Here is an 11,779-nt window from a genome sequence, read left to right on the forward strand (position 1 = left end):
CTAATTCAGAACCAGGCTCAGAATTAAAATAATAATATCCGATGACATTGCTTAGTGGGGAGAAGTACTACATTTCATAGAAAATAAATTCAATTAAATGTTGTTGCATAACCCATTCTAAATACGGACGACTTTATTCATTTAGTCAATATTCAGCATGCAGGTATAAATATGCCTGTGTGCTGCATAAAGCAAAGTAACAACGGTTCGAAATAAGACTGCCACTATATGCAAGCAGTATAGCAGCAGTGGTAAAGTCGTTGGCAGTCAGAAACTGAGGTTAAGCATCGATGGTCGCGGTCCGTACTTGGGTGGGTGACCGGAAAAAACGTAAGCAAAAAAAAATTCTGTTAGCAATTTAATGTGATGAATTTAAATATAAATCTACGGCTAATAACAAATAATAATAGTAAAATTGAAAATAAAAAAAAAAAAAATTTTTTTGAAAAAGTTTTTTTGTTTTTTTTTGTTAACGCAAATAAAATTGATAAAGTTAATTAAATCAATTTCTTCTATTAAACGATAAATTAGGTTGTTTATTGAATTGAAAAAAATGGCGTCATTTTATATTATAAAACAGGCATACAGCTAAGACCTGCACGCTGAAAAATAATATCCAGCACACAACAACAATATTCATTAGGCGGGCATTGTATGATCCTCAGATCAATATGCAGCACACAACTAATGTTCTATAATCGTGAAGCTGTTCCCGATTTCTTCGTCTGGGGTGCATATATGAGTTTTCCGTGAATTATTGGTGGAAACAATGACACATTCAAAACAATTATTATTTATGAATTGTTGAATAAGTAATAAGCAACCTTACATGAGATAAAAGTTTCACGTTTCGAATTCGTCAGATTTCAACCAGATAACGATTAAATCGCATCGAATGTTCTTCGAGAGAACAGGGTGTTGAGAACAATTGCTCAATGTACAACTGAACTCAGTGAAACAATTTTCAAACTGTTGTTGTGGTTAATAAAGCAAATAAAACATCAAATTGTGCAAAATAAAAATAAAAAAATTAAAACAGCTAAATAAAATGGGTTGTAAATTGGGTAAATTAGCAAATTGTTCCAAGACCGTAGGAAGTACTGTCTGCGGACGTTCATTAGGTCCACCATCAGCAGCACTACATCCAAGACTTGCACTTACATCCAGACAAAAATACACCATGATTGCACCGTGGAGTGGCATTAGTATGCAACCGGCTGGAATTTGTATGTCTTTAAAGTGAGTAATTTTCTCGGTAGCAGAAAACAGTTCATGTAAGTAACGAAATTTGCTTACTCTTTCGTCAAGTTCGGAAGTGAAAATGGTGCACTAGTTTCGAAAAACACTTTTCGTTAATGATACTAAAGACAGCCGAATCGGCCGATAATTTATATCAAAATACTACGAAAATGAGTGCGTTTACAAAACATTGATGCCCTCTTCGGTGTCATTTGGCCATACGTTGTCTCTAGTTTCATATTTTTAGCCCCGTACGAAGTACGAAGGGGCTTATAGGATTACGATGCCGTGTGTAATTGATGAAACTCCAAGCAGGCGGTAAGGGCAAAGTGTTTGTCTATGTTCATAGATGGCGAATCCGCAATAAAAATTTTGTCTGTCCGTCTGTCTGTCCGTTACGTCGATATCTTGAGTAAATCATTTTTTTTCCCTGAAAGGTAGTTGAAATTGTAAGGCTAAGTTCGAAGATAGGTGATTTTGGGTCGACCCCTCCTGAGCTGGGGCCCCATAAGTGCTTTAACGTTTTCCAAAAATTTCTATGGCCATTTAAAGGCTACACTGTTAAGTGATACATCGAATGAAAGATATTTACAATACCGATCGACAAAAAAAAAGTTTATGGAAATTGGATGACCGACTCGTGAGTTAGACCCCTTGGTGTGAAACAGGCACTGGGCGGCAAGCAGTTTTTGCTTGTAGGTCGGCCACATTTGAACATATTTCGTCTGTTTTAGCTTTATTAGATAGGTATTGACCGTACCAATCAGAGAAAAATTATGTTCTCCGGAGCGTGAGCTAGGTCTCTTGGAGTGAGCTGTTATCTGGCTACTCGGACGTACAGTGAACGTGTATTTTGTCAATATCTCGAGTCAATTTTGACCGAATTTCATGAATTTTTTTTGTTTGAAAGGTATTAACGAATGTAAAGCGTCGGTACTATTTCCGGTCTCCTAACAAAATGGCTTCCGGCGGCCATATTGGATTTTATTAAAAGTGGTATATCTTTGGAGAAATGGTACTTAGATAGTTTCTGTTAACATGGAAATAATTTGTTATGTGTGTGGGGTGTTTCAGACATTCCATATATGGACATCTATATATACCTATATACAGCTATATTGAGCTATATACAGGCATATAGAGCTATATAATAGCATATTCCTCTGTGAAATGTTTATTTATAGTGAAATATAGTATATAGCTGTTTAAATAGGAATTTATGAAAGTTGACTTCGTACGGGGCTGTCTATATTGCCTCCGGCAATTTATTTGTATATGATAACAAGGCAAAGAGTGGATAATGCAAGTGATTTTAAAGCGCGAATAGCTTTTCAGTAGAGAATGAAGTAAAAGAAATGAAGAGTTTCACAGTAAAGGCTTTTGATACGAATAGGTGTTTCGTACGGGTCGGCGTTAGCTATGTTTTATTAATATCTCGAGTAAACTTTGACCGAATTTCAATTTTTTTTTTGTTTGAAAGGTACTAACGAATGTTAAGCAGCCGTACTACTTTCCACCTCCTAACAAAATGGCCGTCGGCCGCCATTTTGGATTTTTGTAAAATCAATATAGATCGGTGAAAATAATTCTTACAAAGTTATTGATCAGTAGGAAGTGATTGGTTGTGTGTGTGTGGTGTTTCAAGGATCCCAAATATGGATATCTATATATAGTATATTGAGCTATATAACGGTATAGATAGTTATTTTGAGCTATATACTAGCATATTTATCAGTAAATTGTCTATTTATAGGTAAATATAGGTTAATATAGGACTGAGGAAATTTTAGGTCGATTTGAAATATGTGTTACGTTTGAAAGGAACATCGTACGGGGCTTCGTAATTGCGCTATGCGCAATTTTTAAGACATACAAATTTCATAAGAATTTTACTTTACCGACGTTTACGGGTAGACCTGCGGTAAGAGTAGGGCGACGGACGAACTAGGGTCACGTGCGCAATAAATGTACGGGTTCGTACGGGGCTCAGTCGCAGCAAACGCTCCGACTGTTCTGACGGCTCGTTTTTTTTTTAATAACGTCATTTCAATGGAATGTTTTTGGGCGCGTTGAACTTAAGTGTTCTGAGGATTAGTGGATGATTTAACAAAAAACATTTAAAGTAAACGAAACATCTCAAAACTATTCAGACGCATTTGACAACTGTTTTCAACTGGTCTCGATGGTTGATATTGCAAAATGTGTATGTAAACGTCCAGTCAAGGAACAAACCAGTTAATTTAGCTAACTATGGGGACACATGGGGGGGGGGCGGTCTAGACGGGGACACACTCTTTTTGACATACTCTTTTAACCATCTACAGAAATGATCGTTATCAGCTGATAACAAGATTCCGCAAGGCAGTAATGAAAACTCACACTACAATAAATGGTCGAAGTAGTCCCATTTAAAAGTCAGAAATTTTATGACAAAACATGAAAAAGCCTTGTCATTGTATCGATTGGATTGACATAAAACTTGGAAAGAGTTACAAGTGAAAATCGCAATCTACCTATTGAGACAAACAAGTGAAATTTAAAACTTAAAACAAATAGGAAAATATGTAGTTTTGCTTTCTTCCGGAAAGACCACAGGGTTCGAATGTGCATGGTCAAGGTCAAGGTATTAATAGCAATAAAGTGTTTAGTTAGCGCATTTATTTTAAGTGGTGATATCGCCAAGTAAAATTAATTGACATACGCACGACTAACGAGCGGACATGCTTTGATTATAATTAACTTATAATTTATAGGTGAAAATTTCCATAACACTTAAAATGCCGTCGTTTCTTTTAAATGTAGTTATCACATTTTTTTAACTCGCGATTTTTATGTTTTCATTTCTTCCAGATTTACATAATTGTTCTTATAAATAAAATATTTCTTTCAAATTGTATCACAAGGTTAAAATTTACCTAAAATTGTTATTTATTGAGTATAAACACATATAGGGCCTAGTATCGGCCTCAATCCAAGGACCCAAATTTAAAATTTTGTCAGCGACATTCTATTCGGTGATCGATTACCCGATAAATAAAACAAAAATTAGGAAAATCAGATGAAATTTACTCGAGTTAAATGCAAAATACACTTAGGCCCGAGTAGCAGCCCAAATTTAGAAAAATGTTCAACAACATTCTTTTCAGTGTTCGATTACCTTACAAATGAAACAAAAATTAGGAGAATCCGATGAAATTTATTACTGTGAAGTTAGCCCGTGAGAGAGTTCCGCCCGTGAAAGTGAACGCATCCACATTTCTCTCAAAACGCTCATTTTAAAACTTAATTTCTCTCTCAATGTTAACAGGAGATATTTGAGAGAGTTATATGTGATTTACCATTCGCAAAGAGAGAATTGTGTGGAGCAGCGTAATTATCATAGCTTGGAGTGCGGGAGGTACCGTGCTCAAATCCCGATGGGATTTTTTTTTATTTTATCGGTGAAATTGTTATTATTGTAATTTGTACAACATTTTATTATCATTATAGTTAGCAGTGTCAATACGTAATGTGTATAGGAAATAAAACACAATAAGAAACTTCAGCCCGTGAAAATTTTCTTTTTAATTTTTGATCTTGTTCTTCAGAAGTGACTAGAAGGCAGCCTCGTACCCATGTCTTATTATACTCGTTTGAAAGCTTGTACAACAAGACTTCAAAATCCAAAAGATTTCGTTGGTACGAGGCTGCCTTCCCAAGATACAGCTTCCAGAATTTTTTGTATGGAATGAATCTTTGTTCGGGAGCCACCAGAAGGCAGCCTCGTACCCATGTCTTATTATACTCGTTTGAAAGCTTGTGTCATAAGACAACTAAATTCAAAAGAACTAATGGGTACGAGGCTGCCTTCCCGAGTGATAGCTTCCAGAAATTTCTGTGTGGAAAAATTCCTTCATCTAGAACGACCAGAAGGCAGCCTCGTACCCATGTCTTATTATACTCGTTTGAAACCTTGTGTCATAAGACAACTAAATTCAAAAGAACTAATGGGTACGAGGCTGCCTTCCCGAGTTATAGCTTCCAGAAATTTCTGTGTGGAAAAATTCCTTCATCTAGAACGACAAGAAGGCAGCCTCGTACCCATGTCTTATTATACTCGTTTGAAAGCTTGTATAATAAGACAACTAGATCCAAAAGATCTAATGGGTACCAGGCTGCCTTCCCGAGTTATAGCTTCCAGAAATTTCTGTGTGGAAAAATTCCTTCATCTAGAACGACAAGAAGGCAGCCTCGTACCCATTAGTTCTTATGAATTTATTTGTCTTATGACACAAGCTTTCAAACGAGTATAATAAGACATGGGTACGAGGCTGCCTTCTGGTCGTTCTAGATGAAGGAATTTTTCCACACAGAAATTTCTGGAAGCTATAACTAGGGAAGGCAGCCTCGTACCCATTAGATCTTTCGGATCTAGTTGTCTTATGATACAAGCTTTCAAACGAGTATAATAAGACATGGGTACGAGGCTGCCTTCTGGTCGTTCCAGATGAAGGAATTTTTCCACACAGAAATTTCTGGAAGCTATAACTCGGGAAGGCAGCCTGGTACCCATTAGATCTTTTGGATCTAGTTGTCTTATTATACAAGCTTTCAAACGAGTATAATAAGACATGGGTACGAGGCTGCCTTCTGGTGGCTCCCGAACAAAGATTCATTCCATACAAAAAATTCTGGAAGCTGTATCTTGGGAAGGCAGCCTCGTACCAACGAAATCTTTTGGATTTTGAAGTCTTGTTATACAAGCTTTCAAACGAGTATAATAAGACATGGGTACGAGGCTGCCTTCTGGTCACTTCTGAAGAACAAGAACAAAAATTAAAAAGAAAATTTTCACGGGCTGAAGTTTCTTATTGTGTTTTATTTCCTATACACATTACGTATTGACACTGCTAACTATAATGATAATAAAATGTTGTACAAATTACAATAATAACAATTTCACCGATAAAATAAAAAAAAATCCCATCGGGATTTGAGCACGGTACCTCCCGCACTCCAAGCTATGATAATTACGCTGCTCCACACAATTCTCTCTTTGCGAATGGTAAATCACATATAACTCTGTCAAATATCTCCTGTTAACATTGAGAGAGAAATTAAATTTTAAAATGAGCGTTTTGAGAGAAATGTGGATGCGTTCACTTTCACGGGCAGAACTCTCTCACCGGCTAACTCCTCATATCCTCCATATTGAGAACATACAGCAGTCGGTAGTGAATACCCCGTGGGCTAACTTCACAGTAATTGAAATTTACTCGAATTATATGCAAAATACATTTCTGGCGCCCTAACTCACGGACCACTAACCCGATTTGAATAAACTTTTTTTTTTCTGGATCGGCATGAGCGGATTAAGGTTTCCAGCGCCACTGGCAAACGGAATCTAAGTGCCAATTTTTCTATTCGAAATTCGTATATAAATAAACGAACATTACTGCTTGTTCAAGACGAACGTTACGTTACGGAGAGTATTGAAATGGATGATAGTGTTAAGATAGAAGTGGAATAAATGTAATTGCGAGCTCAGCGAGTAATATATCACTACAAAAATTCTGATACATCTGAAAAGAAAATGCTGTTTTGATTATTGTGGTATAGCACTGGTACTGGTTTGAGTGAAAAGTTAAAAATTTTAGTTCGAGCTTTTTCTTTTTCATTTTTTCACTTCTTATTGCGCTTTGGCATTATTTTCGAGTAGTCAGCTTTCCTCAAACAATCGAGGACAAGATTTATTAAGAAGGGCATATCCCCGATATCTCAGAAAGTACTGAACTTTTTTTTCCCCCTGAAAGGTAGTGAAAAATTATGAATTTCGAATCCGACATAAATTTTAGGGAAATTAGCATTATTCGGCGTATTCTCTTGAGGTATTTCAGTTTTTCGACAATATCTTCGGAACCATATGGCGGTAAGGCTCGGAAGCAGGTCAGGTCAACCTGAAACCTGAAGCAGGCCACCTGAACCTGAGTTGACCTGAAACCTGTTTTATTCAATTTTGACCTGACTTGATTGACCTGAAAACCTAATTTTGGAAAAACCTGAATTGACCTGAAGAATACGATCGTTAAACCGAACTGGTGTGCAAACGTTATTTTGCACACCAGTTCGGATTAGCGATTGTAAATATGCCAGAACATAGAATTTAGCTTTTTCACTATGTAAAAGCTGCCTTAAAGATCTCTGAGATATCGGAGATATGCCCTCACGGTGAGCTTGAAAAAAAATTTATTCGACCTCTCGTGGACATGAAATGTTTTTAGTGGTTTTTGTAGAGGGCGGCACCACGAGTAAGAATAACATAACAAGAAAATATTTCGATGGGAAAATTTTTAACTAGATCGATTTTTCGTTTTTCTGTGCCCTGCAGGAAGCTTCGAAAACTGTTTGGACCCTACTGGTGACTTGTTTGATCACAAAAATATAGTTACTGTTTAGCCTGAGGTCTAAGCTTTACAGCGATACCAATCATGACATTCATGACTACCAACAAACATCTTTTATGAAGGAAAGTCATTCTGCTATGTCGATGTGAATTTTAAAGGCTGTATCATACGTGGATTACTTTTTTTTTCTCTTATAAATTATTTTTAGTTATTTTACATAATTTAAGGGGTTAATAAAAGGTCGAAAGAAGATTTTTAACTCGAAATAGGTTTCTTTGTAAATTGCACACATGAGTAAACTGCATTATCTCGAGTCAAAAATTAACAAACCTTTCTTTTGTTTCGTTCGTAGTTTCTCCAATAGTCATTCTAAGCTAATTCTGCAACATTTTAGTTGTTTCCACTAAAAAATGAGACATTATACGAAGAAATTTGGGTGGTCGTTCAGGTGTACCAACAAAGATTTTGTCAGAATGAAATTCAAGCTCATCCTTTGACCTTTTATTAACACCTTAAATTATGTTAATTAACTAAAAATACTTTTTAAGAGAAAATATAAGTAATCCACGTATGATACAGCCTTTAAAATTCACATCGACATAGCAGAATGACTTTCCTTTATAAAAGATGTTTGTTGGTAGTCATGAATGTCATGATTGGTATCGCTGTAAAGCTTAGACCTCAGGCTAAACAGTAACTATATTTTTGTGATCAAACAAGTCACCAGTAGGTTTCAAACAATTTTCGAAGCTTCCTGCAGGGCACAGAAAAACGAAAAATCGATCTAATTAAAAATTTTCCCATCGAAATATTTTCTTGTTATGTTATTCCTACTCGTGCTGCCGCCCTCTACAAAAACCACTAAAAACATTTCATGTCCACGAGAGGTCAAATAAAAAAAATTTCAAGCTCACCGTGCCCTTTAATGAGGTTGCCCTCGAAATGAAGATCAGATCAACACTCCATTCTGAACTAGTTCACGAGGTCCTTTTTTGCCACTTTACATAATGTGAGGAAGAACTATAGTTCTAAATATTTCATTTTAGACTTTTCGTAGCCCTTTGGAATTGATTTCGTCACACCAGAGTTTTGTTTTTGTAATTTTACCTTTAAAACTGAAATAAATGAAATGGAATGACCATTCATGGACTCATGCGCTTGTCAAAATAAGAATTGGGAACCACTTGCGTGCTGTGCTTTACGAAATTGTACAATGAGTATAGTTCATTCGCAAACTCTCTATAGGTTTGTGACTAATAAACAATTTCTCTTCAGACAGTAATTGTCCACTCAGTGACTGAGCTCAGCGCCAAATTTTTCCATTTACATTTCTATCGTTTATGTTGGCGTAGATATCCCCCGGAAAATTCCTAAAGTTTGAGTTCGCAATTGATTTTATTAAATGATGGTTTTTTGGAAAGCTTGAGTCAGAATGCTGCGTTGCGGGCTTTACGACCTGTTCTGGATGCCGAGATGTAAGTCAGAATTTGCATGGTTCCAGGAACTGATATTTTCTACATTATTTAATAATTAATATTAATTTGACGGTGTGAGGTGAACTCAAAGTTTAGAAGAAAAAAATTTAAGTCGAATTTTATCCCTAGAACTCGAACTAATTTAATTTTACTTTCTGTGCCATTAATTTTACATATAAATTGATTTTTTCCAGTTTATTTTCGGGCTGGATTTCGCCTGCAAACAGAATGTATTCTACAAGTAAGTTTATTTCAATTACAGTTAACCCCAATCAAAATTGACACGCAACTTCCTTAACAGCTGTTTTTTACCTGGTCCATTGATACAATTTCACTGCCTTACTGTAGCTTCTGTCAAGTTTGACAGCTTAACATAAGAAAATTTTATAATGGTTTATACGAGTTTAATAGGTCTGTTCCAAGTGCAAGTGCAAGAGTAATTTTAGTGCAATTAAATGTCAAATTTCATCCACCCACAGAGCCATAGGTTTGTTCCAAGGCCATATGAATTGTCAAATTTCATCCACAGAACCATAACCTCAATAATATCTCTGTGTAAATCACGTAGGCGACGTTGCTCGATTTGTATAACATATCACGTAAGCGACGTTGCTATGGATGAAATTGTCGTTGTTCGGGTTGTCAAAGTTCGTGTTTTCAGTTACTTGGAACAAGCCTATAACCTCAACGCTTTTGCGAACATTTTGTAAACAATATTTGTTTGGTTGTGGTTTGTGGATGAAATTTGACATTTCATTGTTTGCACTTGGAACAGACGGTGCTGAGGAATTTCGCGCCGTGTCATTCACAATGAACCCCAAAGTGACATTTTCCTTATACAAAATGTTTCATTTTGTCAATTATTGTGAATGACGCGGCGCGAAATTCCTACCAGCCGAACAGACCTATAGTCAAGTCATACAGGCGCGTAACAGTGGTAAATCCTTACATACACGCATGTGAGGTTGTATAAGTGGACCAGCTGAAAACCAGCTGAAGCAAATTGTCACACAAATTTGGTTCGAGTTGACTGTGTGACGTCTCATAATCTCGTTTTAATCCGTAAAATTAGTGTCCGAAGACAAAGAGCATAGATGTTATCAGATACCAAAATTCAATACTTTATTTACGTACCGTGCCAACCCGTTCGACAAGCAACTTCCTCGGGTGAACGAATGGATGGACTGGATTTTTCAATTTTCTCTTCTATCTAAATGCCATTATGAACGACGGATACGCGAAGCTAGTATCATGACTACATCTTACATGTATCCTTTCTGCAAGGACATCAATCGGTAAGTGATAAGCTAAATCGCCTCGCTTGCAGACATGTTATAGCTTGCTGAGCGACAACTATTTTCTGCAAAAAAAAAATCTTTTCATAGTTTCGAACGGTTGGTGAAGTGGTTGTCTTATTTGTTCGTTGGTGACGACCATGTAGAAATTGGCCGTACCAAAGAAGCTACACAGCAAATTACAAATCAAGCCATCAACTGTATAAGGCGATTGGAAGCCATCCATGTCACTGGCGAAGAGCACAATGTTTCGCTACTTAATATCAGGCAGTTTATTGTGTGCACGTATCTTGTTGTCGAAGACATTTTGCTAGATATGAAAATGGAGCAGAGAAAACGATTCCTACAAGCGTGGCGGTCGTATTGCTTGGCGACCAGCAAAGAAAATGAACTAATCGAGATACAACTACTCGACCTGGATGTGATCGTCAAAGTAAGCTTCTTTTTGCTTGAAGAATCGATTTCGATAAATAGATGTTTGATTGAAGACTCGCCTGGAGAGCGGTGCAGTGAGAACGATAATCGCGTTAATCGAATACTCGGAGAAAATTCACATTTCCGATGAATTATGGTACGATGATCGGATTCAACGTTTAATGGATCTGTGTAATTATTGCGTCGTATTGATTAACGATGTGTACTCATTCGAGAAAGAGTTTCTCGATCAGGATAAGGACATGACCAAAATGGTGTGGAACATTGTCGGATTTCATGTGCTCAAGTACAATTGTTCCATTGAAGAGGCATTCGGAAGATCGTTAGATGTTATCAGGGAATATCAATCTGAATATAAAGAGCTGGCGGATAGTCTTATCAACGATCACAGTCTAGGCGCTGAATGCAAAAAGTTTGTCGATTGTGTGACTGCTGTAAATGCTGGTAATTTTGCTGTATCATTACGCTGTAATAGGTATAATGACATTTACGAGACACAGTGAAAAATGTAAGTTTCAATGAGCTAACATCGATGCTAAATAAACGGACAAACGTTCTTGTTATGTTGCGACAGTAAATTTAAGTTTGAATTTTGTTCGATGATCGGGAGAAAAACAGGTAAGAAAATTACACTTTTTGGGTTTCGGTAACCTGTCAATTGTGTGCGGAAGATACAATTTCTATAATGAAGCTACTTTTGTGAGGATAGGCGCTGTTGCAAGCCAGGTGAACTATCCAAACATTTTCGGAAATAACTCCCAGCGGTGCAGCTTATAGCATCATGCAAAAAATAGGCTAAAATCAATCGTCCAAAACAAATACGCAAACAAATATTAAAACATTTTCGCTATGACTCGTGCCAGTACCCGCTATTTTACCTATAAACGTATCAAGAATTTCAACGCGTTACGTTTCACTCATGAAAATGAATCATTTTAATTTTTCCTCAGTA

At 36.6% G+C, this 11,779-nt stretch overlaps 1 protein-coding gene across 1 annotated transcript; it reads left to right on the forward strand.

Annotated features, from left to right (window-relative positions):
- Positions 1–612: 612 nt before the first annotated feature.
- Positions 613–11,409, forward strand: LOC119083687. The gene is made up of 5 exons (XM_037193471.1): positions 613–1,239; positions 9,292–9,338; positions 10,170–10,392; positions 10,483–10,825; positions 10,881–11,409. The coding sequence occupies exons 1-5, from the start codon at positions 1,049–1,051 to the stop codon at positions 11,328–11,330; spliced, it is 1,254 nt and encodes a 417-aa protein (XP_037049366.1). The 5' UTR covers positions 613–1,048; the 3' UTR covers positions 11,331–11,409.
- The last annotated feature ends 370 nt before the right edge of the window (positions 11,410–11,779 follow it).

The sequence above is a fragment of the Bradysia coprophila genome, unplaced genomic scaffold (assembly GCF_014529535.1).
Source record: "Bradysia coprophila strain Holo2 unplaced genomic scaffold, BU_Bcop_v1 contig_70, whole genome shotgun sequence".
NCBI lineage: Eukaryota > Metazoa > Arthropoda > Insecta > Diptera > Sciaridae > Bradysia > Bradysia coprophila.

What these genes read in the sequence shown, in the direction of transcription:
- LOC119083687 (XM_037193471.1), top strand. Translation starts at nt 1,049, where the DNA reads ATGGGTTGTAAATTGGGTAAATTAGCAAATTGTTCCAAGACCGTAGGA. An exon ending in AAACAGAATGTATTCTACAA is followed by an intron (nt 9,339 to 10,169) that starts GTAAGTTTATTT and finishes CCGTAAAATTAG; the next exon opens with TGTCCGAAGACAAAGAGCAT. An exon ending in ACCTGGATGTGATCGTCAAA is followed by an intron (nt 10,826 to 10,880) that starts GTAAGCTTCTTT and finishes GTTTGATTGAAG; the next exon opens with ACTCGCCTGGAGAGCGGTGC.